This window comes from Coturnix japonica, chromosome 3 (assembly GCF_054131305.1).
Source record: "Coturnix japonica strain WE chromosome 3, WE-NBRP24, whole genome shotgun sequence".
NCBI classification, from domain to species: Eukaryota; Metazoa; Chordata; class Aves; order Galliformes; family Phasianidae; genus Coturnix; species Coturnix japonica.
Window position 1 is genome coordinate 57360211 of NC_140665.1, and position 22148 is coordinate 57382358.

Genomic DNA, 22148 nt, shown 5'->3' on the forward strand with positions numbered 1-22148 from the left:
CTTCAAATGCCTTTGAACTCATGCACAGTAAAACACAGAGTATGCGTCTGGCTTAAATCTATTTTGAAAACATAATTATAGTCTCCTACCCTGCTAAACTTCGTAAAGATCTCTGCTTTTACACAACACTTTTCAAACAGTTCCTGCCCCTTTAAAATATGAGTCTGGGCTGCATTCTTGAAAAAGACAAAACAATGTATTTCCAAGTATGTGGCATCTTTTCAAAGATACCTCACATCCATCAGACCCACCGAGGTCACACAGTGACATCATCCAATTTCAATGCATTTATGAGCAATACTCCAGTGATTATGTCTACTTCAATTTAGCATTCTGCTCTTGGGCAAGAAGTATAATATCCTTATTCAGTGAAATGGCTGCATTTTTTTCTTTTTATTACATGCAAAATGTCTCATAAAAATTCCTTAATTTGATTTATAATAGCAAACATGTTTGATGTGCTGTTCTTCTACTAGTTCATTTTTAACTTTCGTTAACTCCTGCACAAATTCATTAAGTGCCTGGTAACTGAAGAGCGTGTCACACCATATTACTTAAACATGATGTAAACCAGTAACACACAATAAATCTAATGTCACATCTCTTAACCCACTTGATCATTTCCCTTTTCTGGCAAGGTGGGCTGTCAATAGAATAAGCAGCCATGAACAAGACAGGTTCAGCAAAATGAAGTGCTTTATCTCCTAAGGCTTCGCATTTTTGCCAGTATAACCGAACTGATTAAGAAAGCTTTTTCCACATGTAGTTATATTTAACTACATTAGACCTTTTGAAAGTGATCTGTTATTGATGCTTACCCCTATTTAAGTAAGGCGACAGGCTTAGATGGCCTGCACGGCTCCTGATGAACCAACATTTTGATGATATTTGTCTGCTAGGGGGAAACAAGTGGCAAGACTGCCTTCACCCAATAGTTTTACTGTCTCCAGGCTGGAATGGAACATGTGGGAGAGCATTTGATTCTGTATCAGCAGTCAGAAATCAGCAAATTTACCCAAGATGAAGTAACTTTACTCCAGAAAAAGATGCCCATGAGGAGTATTTAACTGGCACAGATATCACAGCATAACTGCTTTGCATTAACTATGTTGGTCGATTGCTTTGCCCCCCGGTTTCTTTATACCCCTAGCAATTCACCATGGCTTGTTCTCTTGATTAGAGCAATTCATCTTCAGGTCTCTTTTCCCACATCAGAAAATTTCAGAAAGGAAGCTGCTACAATGGTAGAGCTTAAGAAAGCTGAAAAACACACATTGGTAACATTACTTGTAGCATTTAAGTTTATGCCAACAGATATAACCCAGACAGAGTCTTCAGTCTTTTATCACTTATTCTATTTTAGAAATGATCCATGGGTGAAGATCTGTGGCTCTGATAGTATGCACAGTGATGATTAAAGTTTGTAAAGTAACTTCCAATTTGCTACAGAGATTTCACAATTTTTTACTAACTTGATTATGCATATGAGCCATCAACTGTGTAAGTGTATTCTTAAAAAATCCATGTGTTTTAGCTAAGGAAATATGAATGGGAAGGAAGGTGTGGTGTTCCTGGTTACCTGGCCAGACCTGCAATGGGTAGCAGTCAGGCCATGCAGGCACACAGAGACCCAATACTATGGGACACGCCAGACTTACCCCTCAAGCTGACAGGGAGTGTGGCAGCTAAGGACAGGCAGCCACCACCACAGCAGTTCCTGTAGCTCACGTTTAAGCTGCCTGTTTGGGGCACTCCTCATCTGTCAGGCTGTCAGCTGGACTAACAGATCTGGCAGAGGCAGCTGCTCCTCACATCCCCTGCTCCATGCAGAGCCATGCCATGGGCTGATGAGGGGCCCCTGTGGAGGATCAGTGTTTATGAATCATGATGATGACTATCACACTTAATGCCTGAATACTTACAGGTGGAGGAAAGCCAATCTTCTCCGTTTCATCTCCTCTTACTGCTCTAAGGAAGATAATACAAAGAAAACACAGAACAAGGACAGTTTAATAAATAAGTGTGAAATGGAGGCCATGCGCTGCCCACCATCTAAGTAACCTGTTTTTTTTAATTCTTTTTAGTTTTAAATAGCATGGTAATTGGAGTGGTGACATAAAGCTCTTGCTGTAAAGGAACTTGAGAAAAAGGCAACAACACTCACTGAAGGTCCAAAACACTGAAGGCTTTGTTGGAAAGCTGTACCGAATTAATGTTTGGTTTGGCAGAAGTTTGCCAATAGCCAGTTTATTACGGGCTTTGACTTGTCCATCACCTCATAAAATCCATATGAAGTTACAATGAGACCATGAATTTAAGATATATTTTAATAAATAATAAGCATATGGCAAAACTGAAAATTATAGAATATGTTGTTTGATAATAAAAAAAATGCTAAAACTCACAAGCCTTGAGGGAAGCTCTGAGAAGTGAAGCCTCTCACTGTGGCATGGCAGCCCCTCACTGCATTCTGCTGCTGTTCATGCACTGGTTTTCTTGCAGGTCACAGCCCAAAGTCTTTTCTGCTCTGTAACGCTAATTTGGTGCCATGCACTGAATACTTGAGGCTTCTGTTACTGCTGTTTGACAAGATACAAGCAAAAAGAAAATCTGTACCCAGGCTTCCAAGCCAAGGGTAGCAGGAAAAGGGTGGACTGGGAGATGCCCTTGGTTATACAGGAGCTCAGGAGAAGAACCTTCAGGACAGCTTCTCTGCACACCAGTTGACAGCCAATGGCTGCCCTGCCAGCTGCAGGCCTGGGTAAAACCCAGGGCCAGGATCATCCTGCGTTCACTTTGCCCAAATACACTGAGCCAAGCTCAGAAGAGACAGAAGACAGACATAAATAGGCAGTAGGCACTTAAAACTGTAGCTGCCTCATTAAGAGACATAGGCTTCTGGAGAGAAGGAGGTGGAGCCTGGACCAATACAGAACACAGAGATGGATGTGTCCATCACTCTTACTGCATTAAGAAATAATGCTCACCTTCAGATCACTTAATATTACAATAGGTGAATTGTTAAGGAAGAAGAAAGAACAGCTGGGGAGAGGCTGAAGTGACTATGAGTAGATTCAAAGAAAAGATAAGGGGGCAAGTTCGATAAAACTAGGTTGAGGCAAGAACTCTGCTTATATGAGGGTACAAAACTAGGTGATGGTGAGAAAATAGCACACTATAAAGCAGACAGGATTCCACCACTTCAGAACTTCACCAATCAGTGTTTTATCTAGAAGCATCTCTGCCTGAAAAGCAGGACAGCATTTTCCACAGGAAGAAGGATGGGGAAGGCCATCCCCAGCAGATCAGTGCTGGAATCTACTTTGCCATTTGCCCTGCCTCGTGACCTTCAATGACAGAAAGATGATAAAAGGCCAGATCAAGGCTCTAAGGAATGAAACATCCTACCTCTGACAGGAAGCAAAACCAGATGTCTGGGAAAGGAAGAGATAATGCAACCAAAAGTCTATGACCCAAGAACGGGTATTTGCACTTTTAGTGGCCCGTGACAGATTTCTCTTGTGATTTGTTCTGCTTTGCCATATCAGCATCTACAATATCCTCTGGCAGGAGATTTCACCAACCTTTTACAGTTTGCATACCACCTCTTCTTTGTTACAACTCCTTCTAGCCTCATTTCATGCTCCCTAGTTCATCTGATAAAGGAATACTCCATCGTTATCCTTTCTTGCCACACTTAAATAGCGACCTGTTAGAACCAAACCAATCATGCCAGCCTTCGCCTACATCTACTCCATTTCACCTCAGGAACTTCAACAAATAGTTCTAATTTAAATACATTTAAATCATTTAAATACATGCTTGCTGTTCCTGACAAATAAACTTAGTATGCTGGAGAGGGTGTTTGCTTTTCCAACATATGACAATATTACCCATGGAGCTGCTAATTTTTGTTTATAGTTCCATTCTCACTAGCCAGTACTTAATGCATCCTGCATTTCACCACAACAGTGTTTGGCTGTGCCAAGCTACTAAGCACACACAACAAATTCAAACAGACTGATTCAAAGCTTTTGGAATGTTAATTTAATAGTTAACATTTAAATTTCATTTTCTTGCAAGTAGGCATAAATCTATCCATTATGTAGGGAAAATACACCTCTTTCCTATAGTCACTATTTCAAGTACTATTCTAACCACTGAAAAAGACATGTCTAAAAATCATGGCCTTCTATCTTGTCAAACATATTGAGTCTGCAAGGGAGAAACTAGACTTGAACTGCGGTTTCAGCTGTAAGTATATTTCTTCGGACTCCTGAGCATCCTTAATTGCCGTATACTGCAAGCTAAAATTTCTACAGATAAGGAACCCTTGGTATGATGGGCTTTTTCAGAGGAGGGGAGTGGTAGGGTGCAGAGAAGACAAAAAGACTCATCATCGGCCAGTGGTACCAAGCATGGATCTCCATCTGTCCATTTTATGACAGAGAACTTTCTTTCCAGCTTTATTTTCTACTGAAATGAAATGTAGATGAATGCATTACCTTGCCTGCTGTTCTGGCTGCTTGTACATAAACACACCTAGGCTATTTTTAAACTCAACATTAAAAAAACTCTCCAGTAAGTCAGACAAAACTTCACATCCACATTGTCAGTTCATTGGCATGGAAACTAAAATCAGTTCCTTTTTCTGACACAGGCACCTGACTCAGTTAACAGCTCACAAGTTTCAAGTTTACAGCCAGCTACAATAAAGACTGACTTCTCTAAATACCTCACTGGAATTTGGAGCTTTAGCAAGTGGTTCTACAAGGGAATGGGATAATTGGATCACAGTGTATTTTTTTCCCTAACATTTTAATGTAATTATTAATAAAGTAAAATTGTGTTGTATATTAAGATGCTTTAAAAAGAAAAAAATGAAAGTGGTAGCTCAGAGATAAAAACCACATATTTGGCCATATTTTGTATTAAAAACAAAAAAAAACCCAAAAACAAAACATCCAAGAAATAATTCTTATCTATTATTTAACTTTAAAACACTGTCTCACAATCACTTTAATCTTTGTGATCCAAACACAAAGATTCTGAAGTTAGTAATTCCACGTGATTTTTAAGAAGCTATTACCTAACAATCATAAGTTTATGCATTTATTTGGAGCTGGTTCACTAATATTTACAAACAGAACTGTTTGAAGAAAGTGAAACAGACAGCTTTTCTCTTTTTGAAAACTTTATTAGGTAGACATTACTAGATGACATTGTAAAACCCCTTGTGTGCAAGTGAATGAACTCGACATCTTCTCACAATTCATTAGATGCACAACCCCCCCACGGCTTCAAAATGTTAGTTTTAAGTTGGAGTGCATTCAAGCGCTACTTTACATTCTTCTGTTTCGTCATGAGGGAGCACTTCTTCAGTTTGTTAATGACAAGGGATTGGGATATCCGTGTAAGTGAAGGGAATGCTTTGAAAGGAAATGAAGAACCGTAAGTCTAGACTTACAAGCTTCACTCTCAATACAGACACCAGAATCGTCACATAGCCTTTTCAATTGAACTGCCTACCACGAATGTGATTGTATTTAGCAAAGTGAAGCAGTACAGAGACATACCCACTACTGAATACTAGTGAGGTAACATATTGAAAACAAACTGTTAAAAAATTCACTTACTTTCAAAAGGTCCTGTCCAGCAGGACAAACATTGGCAGAACAACTTCCCTTGTATCCATGCATGTACATGTGCATATACAGCCTGTGTCATCTATAGCTTTTTTAAGAACAGGATTTTAGTTATACATTCATCAGGACAGGTTTAAAATCATACATTACTATGGTAAATTCAATGGAGGATTTCAGTGAGCCATTTCTAGACCTCCTAAACTAAAAGGCACTCAGAAGAGGGTAGCAAAAAATAATCCTCACGTTGAAAGTAACTGAAGCAGCCACAAAAATACATTATTCAACAAGAATTACCGGTATAAATTTAACACGCCACCTTGAATTATTTGTAAAATATTGCCCAGGACTACCGAACATCTCTGTCAAGTTACATCATGAAGACCATTGATGCTATTCTATGCAACAAGCATACTTATCAGCTAAAAGCAAAAGACATGTACCAGAAGAACTTAACAGCATTTTGGTTGTGTGCCTGCTGGCTTTAAGAGAGCGGAATGATACCTGAAAATACCTTGAATAAACAGCAACTCTTGGAAGTGATGAAGTATTCTGACGTGGTGCCTCATTCAGTGGATTACAGAATGACACATTTCATGACTAGAAGTTGGAAATAATACTGAAATAGAATCTATCTGTATCAAATTCCCTACCACCAAAAACTGCAGATTTGAAAGCTGAGTCCTGATTAAGCACTCACGTGTGATGCGTTATGAAGAGATACTCCAAGTGACAGCCACATAACTAATTAAGAACTCCAGCAGGAGAAAAGGCCGCTTATGCAGTTCAGAAAAAAACTAATGAATTTCAAGCAAAAAGGTCCAAGAAGATAATTTTCTCATCTTCATCTTTTCCCCCTTTTCCTTCACAAAATCTTAGCAGAGGAAATTGAACACAGTGAAAATGTTTTTATTATGAATCTACAATAAACAGACTTCCTAAACATTTTTCATCTAACACCCACCATCAGCTCTCAATTTCCTTCTGATAATTACCATTTTGTAGCTCCATTTTTTTCCCCTAAGAGTTCATATAATTGAATTTTTTTAATAAAGCTTTTCCTGGCACTTCAAATATATGGACAAAAGAAGAGGGAGTAACGCTAGTAAGGAAAAGTCCATTAGAAAAAAATCTAACTTATTAAAGGTAAAATTCCCCTGTTCCCTGGGACTGTAATCCCAGAAAAACTCTACAGTATCCATTGTAAACGTTTCTAAAGACGAAGAAATGAATGGTATTTTTGCAGATCATATCTCTCCCCTTGCAGTGAAGGGCATAACAGAGATCCCAGAGTTGCTCCACTAGGCATCACTATCCACTCTGATGGACAAAACCAGTAAGGTATCTACTCCAGATGAATTACCAGCTTGTACTAACAGGATACATTAGCTCAAATTGGATACCACTGAAATGCTGTTAAACTGCTCTGAACCTCAAACTACCCACAGTGCAGCATTCCCACACCCCATGGTCCTCAGTACTTCCATCTTCACAAGCCTTGAAGACTGAAGGTGTACACATTGCAACTGTGGTCTGACATAAAGTCAGTTGAATTCTCATCTCTGAAGAGAAACATGTTCTATTAGTAGTTGAAGATGCCTGGCCAATTACGCTGGAAGACCAAACTCATTCTGACAACACATATAAAATTCATTTCTGCCTAAGTCTGAAGATGAACAGGAAGTTAGACAAAGCTGAAATGAGATGAAGATCAGTAGAATTACAGTAGGCATGTCAAGTTAACATTATCATTCTTGGACAGTGTTCTTCAATCTTCTGAGCAAGCCGATATTTAGTCTGGTTTAACACATCTGTGTGTAGGACTGACTACGTAACAGCAATTCCATATTGCTCTATTAGGGGGAGGGTGGAAAACACTTTTCATTCATTCCAAGCAATAAGGCACTTACACATTTAAAATTTTTCTCATTATATAAAACACACAATACTGGAATTCAAGTGTTGATTACATGGATATTGCCTGCCTCCAGTTTTTATAGCCTTACTCGTAATCATGCAGAAAGTTCTAACCTCTAATGCACACAGATTTTATGCAGCTCAAATGTGGAAGCAGAGTTTTCTTTACTAATGAAACTGAATTTTGTCCAGCATTCTACATGTGCCAGAAACAGCTAGGTTAAGAAGGATGACCTATCGTTTTGCTAACCTTACATCCCAGCACTCAGATTAAACTTAAAGGGAATTCTTGACATTAAAATAGAGAAAGAAATGGGAAAAGGAGAAAATTTCTCCTCAACTCGTTGAGAAATTAAGATGAAGCTCAGCTTTGACAGCCTTTCTCAGAAACACAGAAGATACTTCCTTTTTCTCAGCAACTACTAATTCTCACCTCTACCAAAGGCAAGATAATTTTCAACATATATCTTAAAGAGTTACTTGGTCTCAGATGCCAAAAAAAAATTTAAAAATGCCAAATTGAAAAAAAAATCGAAAATTAAAGCTGTAAAGAAGAGATTTCAGTAGTTTGCATTTAAATAAATACAACAGAAATAATCTTTTAATAGTATAGCTCAGCAAGACCTTGTAATCCTTTCCTAAGATCCAATTTTGTCTTCAACTAATTCCAGAAATCAGTTTCAGATTATGAAATTTGGAAGGAAAAGGAGTTAGAACTCAAGTGTATAATTAATGGAAATATGGTAAACATTTTATTGTGAGGTTGTTAAACAGTGATAAGGAAAAATTTACAATTGTTCTTGTAATTTCTGGACACGAAGCAGCATAATGTAGATTGATACCAAAGAAGTATTTATAGTGCATTTTTATGCAAAAAAAAATAGTTCACGAGTAAATACTTATCTCCTTTTCCACAACTTGCATAAGAACAGAGAAGTTCAGTTGGAAGGGACCTACAGAGTCCCAGTTCCTGATTGCTTCAGAGCTAACCAAAAGGTACATCATGTTGTTGAGGCCATTGTCCAAACACTACTTGAACAGGCATAGAACATCAGTCACCTCTCAAAGAAGCCTGTTCCAGGGTCTGACCACCCTTCGTGCTGAAGAAATGTTTCCTAATACCTCGTCTTAAGACATGAAAGAAAAATGCTTCTTGACTTCAGAGGTTTTTTTACAAGACACACGTAAAATATGTGAAAAGCTCATTTGGATTCTATGAGTAGATTTTCATTCTAAAAATGAGGTAAATGTGGCACTGTATTAGTAATATCATGCTCAGTAACAGAGGGATAAAATTGCAACAATACTGTTTTAAGTTTGTCAAGTTTTCAGCAAGATAAAACACTGAATGGGGCTAGCATGCAACAGAGTTCAAGCAAGTATGTGCAAAATCCATTTTATACTAAAACCAAGCATTTTTTACATAATAAAATTCTCCTCTTTAAACTTCAATCCATACAGTACAGTTCAGATCTACTTTTCATGCTTCGGTAGGCTAACTAAGCTCCAAAAAAGACCTCTTCCACACAAATATGCATTCTTAATACGTTAATTACTATAACACCTGTTTTAAAATTAAAAAATAGTTATTGAGAAGTGAACAATTTGAATTACTCTTAGAAATATATATGCTGCGTTGTTTTTTTTGTTTGTTTGTTTTTTGAACTAGGGAATAACTAATTAAAGCCTACAACAAATCATCACCACTGAAATCAAGCATGCACTGCTTTCATTTATCTACCTTATGGCAATTTTAACGTCGGGCTAAGAGCACCAGTGATTAGTTGCAGTAAAAGAATGATCACTCTGTTCCTCATTGGAGAGCAAGTGTGCAGCTCCTGAGCCCACATGCAGATTATGGAAGAAACAGCAAGGACATTATACTCTTATGTAGCTGCAACAATCCATATTAGGTAGCTCACTTTTTCTAATTTAAAACAAATTTGTAGCAATGTGCCAGCTTCAGCAGTGACGACACTGCTAGTCTTGCAGCTGAATCAAGGCTCAGCTGTTTCTTTTATGTAACGGTAGTATGAAAAGCCAGCAAATATACCAGCAATGTTACTTTCTAAATACATGCGCCTTCTTTTCACACATTAACCCTGAAAAATATTAAACAGCTTTAACTCCAGCTCTTACACCATGCTTACATTTGTTACAGCAGAATTTTAAAATACATTATTTAACCCTTTCTGTGGAAGATGTTTTTAACGTTACTGGTAACTCAAACCATGAAGATCCGTCTCAAATTAAAAGCTTATGTTCATTCCCCTAACTATTTGCTCCAGTAAGAATGTTGTTTGGACAGCCTTCCTTATAGTTGACTAGTAGCATTGTTTTGTGAGGGAGAGGACACGCTTTACGATAGTTCGCATTTGAGAAATAAACCAGATTTTCAAGAAGCCGCATAATGGTTGTCAATTATGGCTGTTAACATACTACTCAGTATTTTGGAATACACCAAAGCATTTTGGCCCAATCCTGCGCAGGCATAAAATGTGTATAAATTTCCTGATTTAATAGGGCTAAGGCCAATATCGGGGCAGACTTACTACAAAATTAGAACATAAAAAGAAATGCTCTCTCTGGTTCACTTGTGTATGTTCCTTTCCACCAGAAAAATGAACAGAGGTGAATATAGATTATATAATTACAGTAATCCATAGATCTCCTGCACAGCTTTGGCACCATGTCGTAATTACCATACCAAGACTTATGAGTGATGCAGCGTCTGCTCAGGAACAAAACTACCATAACTAATTTAAGAAAACAAAACTCAAATTGTCTGCATGGCAAATTGTTTGGCTGCTGAACATGAAAAGGTTTCCTCAGATCTAAGAGGCAAGAGAAACCATTCTATCACTGGGGAATTTGTACCCCCTGACATAATTATTGTTCTTTCTATATACCACTGAATGTCACACAGGCTAATTAATATTTTTAATAAGTACAACTTCACATTGGTCAAAAACCAATAAATATATGTAAATATAAAAAAAAGTTATAATACCGGGAAGAGTTATGAAGTATGCAGTAGTAACAACAATAAAAATCCTCCCTTCCACACAAATTTGCACTGCCCCAGAGAAAGAGCAAAGATCAAAGTGCACTGTATTTTCTGACATTTGAAAGATTATGAGTAGACTGCTTATAAAGGTGATGAGAATTGAAAATGGTTTTCTTTTCTGCTTATAAAGGTGATGAGAATTGAAAACGGTTTTCTTTTTTTTGTGCAGAACTAAAATTGATGGGTCTTCCAGAGCACAGGGCTACTCCAAACTGTACTTTCGCCTCTAACTTGTATCCAACCCAGTTTCCTACTCTCAATGGCAAATATATTTATAAAAAAGAATCATACAGTTATTTTCCAGTTACATATCCTGTGTGAGCTCTTTCAATACACAACTACACTCAAAGTCCACAGTGGGCAAAAAAGACCCTGATACAGATATGGTGAAGAGCCCTGAAATTTGACCCAGTTAATTAAATCTCAAGAGTGGAAGAGCAGCATGGAGCAAAAGGAAAAAAGACAGGATAAAAACAAACAAACAAAAAACCAGAACTCAATAGGTCTGCACAAAAAAAACCCCAAACATTTACTTGGTCATACAGATGTACTCAGCACGTAGAGCACATACTTGGAGTGGTGGCTTTGAATGCATAACTGGAAAATGTGAAGGGTTCTAGCAGCTCAGAGGATGCCATACTAACCTGAAAATAACTGTTCTGGAACCAGGAGCTAACTTGAAGACAAGAAATACATGAAAGTGTAAAGTGACACACAGCTAAAACAACTCATGTTATTTCAGTCTCATCTGAAGACCAAGAGACATTTCAGCTGCAGTGGGTGTAAGTACCGACAGGTACTACAAAGATAGCAGAGAAAGATGTCCATAAAGGCCCCACACTGCAGGAGGAAAGGCCAGCATTGTTGAAGCTCTGCATCTCCATCCAGGTTATCCAAATGCAGGGAAAGATGACAGGCCAAAGTGAAAAAGCAGCTTCATCCTGAACTGCAAGCAGTCCCTTGCAACTGGCACAACCCAGAGGCCTGCCATAGCAGAAGCCAGCAGAGCTCTGCTCAGCCCTGAGCCTTTTCAGGACACCCAGCTCTGGCCCAGTGCAAAGGAGCCTCAGTACATTAATGTAACAATTTCCAGACAGCTTAGAAATACAGCTCACTTAAAACAGATCTAAGCACTTAACCTGAATGCAGATATTGGTGAGCAAGCACTTCTTAGATGAATAAATAATCATGAATATGGTGAAAGCAATCTGGATACTCAGCATACTGTAACATCTACCTTAGCAGGTTAGTCAGACTGCCTGATGATATTTCCTACTAATGAAGATATAATAGAAGAGCCTGATGGTTTCTTAACAGTACAGTTAATAAAGCCAAAATATCTTTATATCCTGAAAGAAAAACAGCTTTTACACTTCTTAAACTTCACCCCATTTCCTTAAAAAACAAACAAACAAAAAAAACCAACTGTAAAATAAATGGCATGGCTTTGATGTAACATAAGATTTCCTATAATGAGAATAGTTATTTAAAATTTAGATTTCATTGGATGAAACTACTGGATTAGATTTTAGATTTCAACTGGCTGTGCTACATAATATTAACGAAAAATTGTTTGTTACATGTTATTCAAGTGGCCACATTTATATATGGATAGAAAGACTTTGGTATCCTTACTCTGTCTAGCTCCTGCATTTTTTTCCTTATCTACAGAGAAAAGCAAATATTGTTATTCCTATTTTTCCCTCTACATACAAATGGAGATCGGACTCTCCCACCTTAAAATGGTCAAATATGCCTAGCTTTGCTGTACGTAAAAAAAATGAAGAACCACTTTGATTTAATCTGTTCTGATAAAATCCAAATGTAAATGAAATTATAATGTAGGAGTGGAGATGTATGCTTTTCCCTCCACTAATAACATTATTTTTGAAAATAAAATAAATGTAGATCTATTTCTTCCCTTTATGCTCCTTATTCTAGCATTTTAATTTCAGATCTTACTGAACTCAGAAAATAGTGAACAGCAGAGAGAAGACAGCTAAGACAACTGCAAGAGTATCTCACATAGTTTATAAGGAATCAGGAAAAGAAAGGAAATTAATGCACTGTATAGTTACAGATAACCTCAAGTACTAAAACATTCTCAAGTGGAATAGTTTGACATGATATTACAGACTGTATTGCAAAATGAAATCTATTTATATATATATAAATGCATCTCTTTCTCTGAGGTCTGAAATTTTCTAAATAATACAAAAATATTTTCATTATCTGACATTTAAACGAAGGAATAAGAATCCCTGAGTAAGCCAAAGACAACTGATATGTATGGCCTCAGAAAACACTCAAAACCAAAACTTGATTTTAAGGCAGCTTCCATCCTACAGATAAAACAGAACTAGGAAAGTGGTGTGTTACATAAGAAGAAATCTAATTAGCAGGTGTATTTGCATTGAGAATAGTATTTGAACTTTACTTCTAAATGTCATTGCTTCCCAGCTTAATTAACACATCTTACAAAGGTACTGTTTCAACTGACAGGACAACAAGGTCAACATGCCTTTAAATTCAAATAGAAAAATTAAGTACTGTTGACTGTTACGCTATGCTCATGTGCTCAGTTTCAACAAGGGGAAAAAAAATGAACAAGGAAATAAAACTAGAAGCTGACTGAAAAGCCACATACTAGCCAACTATGGTAAGCTGATACATGTGTTTCCAAGTAAACAGAATTCATCAGTTCTTCCACTGTGGCTTTGAAGTCAGAGTGAGTATCTTACGATAACAGAGTATTATGTTGGTGGGGAAGTGGACTGTTTACTTAAAATTTACAACTAGATTCAGATGTAATAACTTTCAGAGAAGGAGGTACAAAGTAAACCCTCTCAAAAAGCAAGCTATTTCTGAGTGTTAATTTTGAGGTCTGTAGACTTCGGGCACTGATTATCTCCCTTTCCCCTCTCCCACATAAATATGCATCTATATATACACATACATACGTATCTTCGAACATTCAAAAAAAAGTACCTTCACACTACAGATCTAATTTTCAAGATCACAGCTCTTTTTAATGTAAGTAGCTATTTTTCTAATTTTCTCACTTTGGTGTATCACTGTTCAGTTAACACAACCTTTTTTTTTTTTTTGTTTTTATTTTTCCTTTTAAGTTGTATTTGTATGACACATTTGGATTATAACTAAAAATGAAAAACTGAGTCTCAACTTCAAATTACATTGCCCTTTTGGTGATGTGCTGAGAAAGAAGTCCAGTGACGAACAGAAGTACTCTGAAGTTCAGGAGTAAAGGCCATGGATTGCTATTTGCTTCAGATCTCTTACACACCAGGAACAGTGACACTGGAAGTAGAGAATGAGAATGAAATGATCTCCTAATAATTAACGATCCCTTCCTTTAACCAGAATTCATAAATCTTTGTCATGAAACACCAGTGGGTGCTCTAAGACTCACATAGGCTACTTACAAAGCAAATGTATATGCTATTTAGGTTACAGAATTTCATTAAGTCAATCTTCCACACACAGCCAGTGTGTAGACTGCATACTATATGCTAGTACAGAACAGAAGAACAGGTTTCCAGCTTCCCTTCAAATTCATTTCCTTGTATGTTCTGTGTCACATTTCAGTGGATATCAATGGCCTGTTCTGTCTCAAGTTACTTCTTGTTATCTAAACCCTTCAAATCTTTTCTTGTACTGAGAGAGGTTCAAAATGCTGTACTCCTCTGGCAAACTCACCAACTTCTAAACAACATTTATGGACTTCCAAAAATTAAATACAAAAGGAAAACCAATCAACATATTGGTAGGTATCATGAAGTTTCAATAATAGCAATAATATTTCTGAGGCACTGTTATTTGGCTCTGGCAATTCGTGCTGCACAAACGCAATCTAAACTCTTGCCCTCTAGTAGGACAACTCAGAAGATAACCAGCTGTCATATTCTGGCATGTGATGGGGTTTTGGTATGCTGAACAGAATGCTGTGTGATGGAAGTTATTTACACAAGTAGTATTTAATACCAAAAGTAGTATGCTCAGTATACAGTTAGAGTCCAAACACTTCTAAGCATTTTCCCCTTAAAGGCAAACACTGAAGTCAAATGGAACATGTTAACAGTTAAATGATCTTTTCACAGGCCAAATCGGTAGTAGAGTTGTGGCTAAAATACAGACTTTGATTGTCTAGTTCAGGAACTTGGACTTAAATCTTCCCAGAAAAACAAACCCCTTCAAAGTAGTAATAATAGAAAAAATATTTTAAAAGCAGCAGTCAGGGGGCCCATCCTGTTCAGAGTGCACCAGAGCAAAGAGGCTTTCTGGTCTGCAGTAGTGTTTCAGTTGAGAGAAGATGCAGGAGATCCCCACTCCTCTTCCAGGGCGATGGCTGTGATGCTGTTACCAGCACTGTATTGCTCTGTTGCACAAACCATGTATAGTCCTTTGCAGGACCAGATCAGTTCAGTTAGTATGGCCCATCCTTACCAGGGCATACCTGTCCGTGACCTCTTCCTCTGCTTTTTACAAAGGCAATAGATAGGAAACACAAATAAACCTGTCAAAATAAAAAAAATAAAGAAAAAAAGCCATCAAAAAAATGTACCGCATTCTTTCTTTATATGTAGAGTATTAAGACACAGCTCTATATGTCTCAAGAAAGTTTAGAGAAGGAATTTGGACAAGAAATAAAAAAAATGTAGCCTGCAACAGTCTCTTTGGCAATTAAGTTACACTTTGTTTAGCATACAAAAAAATTTCTACTAACCCCTCTCCCATTTCTAATTCCTGAACTAAGCTTTGTTTTGTATAAGATACAAACTAAAAACTTTTAGTAGCACTTTAGAAAACCATAGATCTAAATGCAAACTGGTTTTCATAAATACGTAACATGCAAATGTAATGCCTAAGAAAAACCTACTTAACATTTTTAATTCAGGGTTCATATCTTCTGCAAACTACCAACTATAAAAATTCTATGTAACTACTCACACTGCTTTTCTTGATTGCCTCTTATCTGGCTATGCCCAGGGTGGGACCTTAACAGTAGACTGGGTATTACTGCTACTGTATTAGAACACTTTTGAAGTAATATTATTTTTTAGGTGTTTTTATTTTTTTCCCCCCCAGAATGCATCATCTCAGATTGCTAGAGCAAAATATGCTTTAATGGCATTAGGACCATTACCAAAATAATATTTTTATTGTTAAGGCTTATTTCTAAAGCAGAATTTACTAAAGTAAGGCAAAGAGTAGACTTGCTAGAGTAACTGTATTCACAATAAATACAACCATATTAACAGAGCCTTGAAATTATATCACATCAGTTTATGGAACACCTTCTTGAGATGGAATTCAGTTTGGCACTCTAAGCCTTGGATCAGACTGAGACTGAATCAGCCTAATTCACTGGGGTTTTTTTTGTTACTGTTGTTGCATCACCAAGATGGAGGGATGCCAGGACTATAGATGGTGCCTCCAAAATTTTGTCATGCATATGGCCAAGTTATTAGAACTGTGATCCACTGAGGTGATGAAAGGGAAGGTACAAGTCACTGCTCAAGTTCTTTGATACTTTAACTATATTAAAGATTTAGTTTCAAAAAAGCCTTAACCAAATAATTGAAAAATACAAAATAAAGCTAATGGGCATGAAATGCAAGGAGGAAAACAATTCTAATGACAAGTAATTTTAAAAAGGCGTGTGTTTCACACTAGACATGTATCTAAGAAATCTGTCTAAGTCTCTCTCTCAGAGATAAACCTACTAAGATGTTAAAATCACACAGAAAATCACTGCAAAATCAGACCCATTTATTTATGTTATTCTTACCTACTACAACAGCTACGGCTCCCAGTGCCAGTCCCAGAATCAGTATTAGGGGTGTAATGAGTAGTTTTCCAGCTGAAACAGATAGTTCATGAACAATTCAAAATAAGCATTCTTTTTTTCCCTTTTGAGTCATCCACAAATATTTGTACATCTGACCTCTCACAAGAGCCAGTTTATTATTTTTCATACTTACTAAAATCCCTATTCGTAAAGTCACCATACAAATTTAGACAGTAGCTATCTACACATTTCTCTTTGCTCGCTTCACCCACTATGACTGAGCGCAGTTCATTTTGTTCATTAACAGTTAACTTGCATTTACTTCCATTCTGGAATCCCTTTGGCACTGTGACAGGAACATGGTGGATATCAAGCTACTATCTCCTGGCACCTCCAATATCCTACAGCACAATAAACCCAGAAAGCAGCCAAGCAAACAAACATCTTTGAGATCTTAGATTAGCTCAAGGTGATGAGACCAGCTGGTTTCTACGGATGTTTTTGCAGGCTTTAAAAAGCTATGGTGGAGCCCTCACATACACTGTGATTTATGTCTAAATCAAAACACAGTCAACTCTTTTGGAACCATATCACTGCTCTTACACAAACAAGGTACATAAGACTAAGAGCAAAAGAAGCGTGTACACGTTCATCACTTTGAGTTTATAATCTGTAGAACTTGAGGGAAGCAAGGCAGGGTAACTTCTGAAACACCTACGTCAAAGCTGAACTTTAAATCCATATTATTTTTCTTCAGTTTAATACTTTGAACTGAACAGCAGAAATCTCTCACTGAGTTGGCTGGATAGCTATTTCAAAGAAGCCAGTCACCTCAGAAGTCTGAGAACACAGCAGGGTGGGCATACTTGCTAATGTACCAGCTGTTTCAACATGGATTTGAAATTAAGCAATTCTTTACATTAAGCATGTGTTTGAAAGATTACCTCTGGAAAGAGAGGAAAAGTGAGTTCATTATCTCTCTCTTCTCTGCCCTTCCCTCTCTCAAGCCACTTGTATCAGATTTCAACAAATGGATTACTTAATTCAACAATGATGTAAATCCCTCCATTACCTTAGCCACTAATTTGGGCAGCAGAAAGGAAAAATGAGATATTTTGGAAACATTTACAGTAGTTAAATGAATCAGTCCTTTTCACGTTTTTCTTTCGATGGCTTTTAAATTTCACAGGAATGTTGTGAGTAAGAAACTTTAATTCCTAGAAGAAAAAGTTGGCAACTATTGCTGGTATTACTCTAGTTGCTAGGCATCCTAATGGCAGACCTCTCTGAGATTCCACTGCACTGCATTCTGTAAACACAGAAGTTGTCATTGCCTCAAATAAGATATTCAAGTATAGAGAGGAAAAGCAATGTAGAGTGAGGAGAAAGTCTCAAAGAAAAAAAAGACTGACTAAAACCACCCGAAAATTACTCGAGCTTTAACAATTTTGAAGTAAAGCCTACAAAATTCTATTTTGAATTTAAGCTATGTGCTAATGGTCACATAATTTGAATGTTAGAAGACTGCGGTATGTTTGGTAGAAAAATTACTACTCAATCCACTGAACTGGTGGTTAAGGATACACCAACAGAATCTGCAGAATGGTTAAGCTTTTTTGTTTGTTTGTTTGTTTTCTAAACCAGAGTCACTTCTTTGACCACATAAAGAATGTTTTCAAAGCTAATTCAGTTTAAGTACTTGTTTATTTACATTTGACAAAGTAACTTAGAGCCACAGTAAAGCATGAATGTTTGTCTTTTCCCTTCTGCCTGTGAATATGAAGTTGACTATTGTGTCGTTTATTAGTTCCAAGATCTTACAGGATAGAAACCTTACATCATAATGGGACAACCAGTTCACTAGCTCTATCTCCCATTAGCGATCAATGCATTCTTCCTAAAGTTTAAATTTTGAAAAGGAAACAAAATTTCTTTTCTACTTTGATATCTACTGCAGTTTAGTCCTTAATTTTAATATCTACAAAGGAAAAGATAAAAGAACAAGTTAACATAAGGTCAACAAGACACACAAATCACTACTCGCTAGGAGTATAAACATAAGCATATATATTTACAAATCTCATAAATCATTAGAGAATTCTTTGCCATTCTAAGCATTTCATATACTAGCTTTGGAAAACAAATTCAGTCACTTAGGATATGCAAAAAATAAAAACGGTCCAATTAAGAATGTGCAGTCAAATGTGCACAGCAGACTTCGTGCAAGTCAAGCCAACTTTACAGTTTATGTTGACAACAGAGACTGGATGCTGGAAATGCATGCTTCTTTCTACAGCGCTCAAAACCATGCATGAAGTACATCTTGCACTCCATGTTGGGACAGCAGTATGTGTCGATCAGATATAAAAATATGCTGCTTTCAGAATCCTGTTTGAGATACTAATCACCACACACAAAATTTCTCATTAAATAGCATCATTACGTCTTGTGTCCTGTTGTGCATCCATGCAGTAAGCATGTAGCAGTTTATTTTGAACATGATTCACCCAGTTCAAGTGGCATCTTAAATGTAAGACAGCTAAACATTATTTTTCCTTCCTGTGGTCAATAACCAAATCAATTCATCACTAGCTCAAGTTACAACCAAACATTCTGATTCCAACAACTTAACCAAAAGGTATCTAACTAGCATGAGGATGAAATCTCCAGATCAGCTTTCTACCCTTTCAGTCCTAGCAACTTAATCTTACCATACTGGCCACAGGACAAAGTTCTTCTAAAGAATAACCCCTACAGTGTTTCATTTCCCAGTCTGCATATATAGCCAGGGTTGCCCTTTCTGATGTACAGAATATTTTTTATTTTGTTTAATTTCATGCAGTTTGGTCATTGCCCAGCTCTCTAATTTTTCACAGCTGGCTAAGGTGGGGAGAGAAGTGACATCAATAAAAAGAGATCATTCTTCTGGTTTCTATCACCTTCACAGAACCATTTGTTTTTGAAGAAAAATACATTGAAATTTATGCTGCCATAAAGGCTTTTCCCTTATTTCTATTGCAGAACAGTCTTTGACAGTATACACGGACATTCACTGCTTGACAGAAAATGACAACATGCCAATCTGCTAAGAAATGTTCTTTCCTTTCTGTGGACTACATCTACCTAGATTTAGTAGAAACAAGCCAAAGAACCTTCACTGTTCAGACTACAAAATCACCACATTTACATAAACAAGTAATTCCTCTCCATAGTAAGAGAAGAAAATGAGTCAGAAAAGGCTTCTAGAAGCAAAGTAGCAGTGATATTTTACTACAGTGAATCATTTTTTTTTTTTAAAAATACTCCACACGCTACTAAAATTTAGAGATCTGTTTTTAATGGCCTACTCCACTGCTACACCATCCTCTTTCTGCTGACTCTCAGAGTCAAAGCTCAGTCTTGCATTGTGACACCTAATGACAAAGCTTTAATGTATTTACATTTAGAACTACAAGTCCAGCTAGAGATGACAGGGATTTAGGGTCATGAGTATCAACACAGAATTCTTTGAATCATTGTGGATTTGGGTGTTAACAAGCAAAGCTAAAAATCACAGCCAACAAATACATTCGCTGGCAGGTTAAGCTCTATTAAAGTGATGAACATTGCTGTAGGAAATAACTCAATGACAGGCAGCGCAGAAAGAAACCCCTGGAGAAATCTGGACTGAGGATCTGAGCTTCACTAATCTTGTTTGGCTTACTAATTAAGGCAAACCACACGCATACTTAAAAACAGGAAATGAAAGCAAAATACCTTATACCTTCTCCATGCATGCTTTCATAATTACAAACACAAACATTTTTACCACCAAATTTTAACTGTTACATGTGCTTCTACATTTCATTACTACCTCCAAGTTACTTTTTGCGTATATATTAATTCTCTTTCTTTCAAACCAGTAACAGTTGTTCCTTTTTGAAAGGGAAATGACAAGAGTTACCATTATCTAAAACAAAAAAACATACAACAAGAAACAGGAGAGAAAAAATAATTTAAAAATCAACATTATGCACATTCATTAAAAACTGTCAACTGCTTTTTTTTTTATGTGTAAGGCATTGGAAAAATTAAGACACCAATCATTTAATGTTTGGTAATATAATTTTTGTGTTATTTTCATATGAACAAAATACTTGTTTATGTTTTTATCTGCATCAAACAAAACAGATTTTATCTTGGGACAACATTACCCATGATTCTACATTTGAATAGAAAAGAATACATGATGTCCCTGAGCTCAGTCCCTTGCCAACACAGCAAAGCAGTTTACGTTATGGTTGCTTTTACTGCAAGTTTTTCTGAAACATTACTGAGTACTTCAAAATAGCCCCTGAAATTTAAGCCTACATTTATTCATGAACAGTTTATACCTACATGCTGCAGTGCCAGCATTGTCTTTAATCTTTAATAGATCTTCTCATGCACTGGAATTTCACTTTAGAAAATGCAACAGTGAAAATATTCAATTGTTCTGAATTTTTATCCATTTTCCTATTTATTTCTATACCTTTAATTCTCTATTAGAATGTTTGTTCAAAAGCCTTGCAAGTTTCTGAAGTCATACTAACAGGGCCTGGATAACTTACTGACTTTTGTTACATATACACTGCAGGTTTATTAGTTTTTTTTTTTAAACTTTGCAGATCAGCTAACAACTCTTCTTACCAGGCCCATAAGTCTATGTGTCAACTCCTGAGCTACTCTAAAATGGAAGCCACCTAGTATTTTCACTGGAACATATTTGGCTCCTGCATGCTGTTTTCACCACAGGTCTGCTAATTTCTACTTCCATACATTCAGACTCTTGCCTTTACCCCTATATTTGACATCAGACAACTTGTAAACTGAAGGAGTTTCCACATCTGAGGTGAATTCCAAGTTTTTCTAATTCCTGTGCCTTAATTCAAAGTTCAGAATGTCCCACGTTCCTTAATAAGACACTAGTTTTTAACACCTAATAAAACTATTTCCTATCAAGTTTCAGATATCTTTACACAATACAAACTAACTACAATTACTTAATACATAAGATAACAAATAAGCTAAGTATTTTTCTTGTGGTTCTGTAGGCTGAGACAGACGTACTCCTAGTTCAAACCAAATCAAGACTGCCTTTAAAAAAAAGTCACAATATTCCGTTGAGATAAATTAATGTACATAGTTGCATGTTAAGTTTGATTTTTTATTTATTTTTTTTCCAGAATGAAAGCTAGCAGCTAAAAGACAAATGTCCTCCTATAAACGTCCCATCCTATACATACATAAGGAGAATAAGCTCAAGTACTTTCAAGTACTTGTTATCAAAACAAGGTCAGGTTCAAATCCAAATTATGCTTTATTCAAACAGATCTTTCATCTAGTTTGATACCTTCTCTGACTCTCTTCTCCTGCATGTTTTTAGAAGAATGACGTACAAATGCATATTGACAGTCTCGTATCTTTCTTTTAGTGAAATCTGAATCTACTTTCTATTCAAAGAGCTACCAAGCTAATAAGGAGTACTCAGCTGGTAGCAATGAAAAAAACCTCATAAATACCTGGAAAGTTTAGTTCATGGAAAATGTAGGATTTCAAATGCTTCCCTCTCTCCTCTGTTCCTTCCTCAGGTATCCCTCAGTTTAGTACATAAATCCATTCTTGGGAACAATCGTCCTAAGCGCTATACAGGCACACTCCAATCTAGACATGTAACTGAGATGCCAGACTCCAC

At 36.8% G+C, this 22148-nt stretch overlaps 1 protein-coding gene across 5 annotated transcripts in view; it reads right to left on the reverse strand.

Moving 5' to 3' along the window:
* Positions 1 to 13630: 13630 nt before the first annotated feature.
* RNF217 (ring finger protein 217) overlaps positions 13631 to 22148 on the reverse strand; it is a 49398-nt gene continuing 40880 nt past the window's right edge. For 2 of the 5 annotated variants that reach the window (XM_015858718.3, XM_015858721.3), the window contains 3 exons: positions 16436 to 16507; positions 15101 to 15160; positions 13631 to 13944 (listed from right to left, as the gene is read on the reverse strand). In XM_015858718.3, the coding sequence (XP_015714204.2) occupies positions 13817 to 13944; positions 15101 to 15160; positions 16436 to 16507 (260 nt within the window). In that variant the 3' untranslated portion in view covers positions 13631 to 13816. Of the gene's footprint in view, positions 13945 to 14947; positions 15161 to 16435; positions 16508 to 22148 lie in introns of those variants that run through there. The other 3 variants (XM_015858720.3, XM_085541742.1, XM_032443288.2) reach the window with 2 other exon arrangements.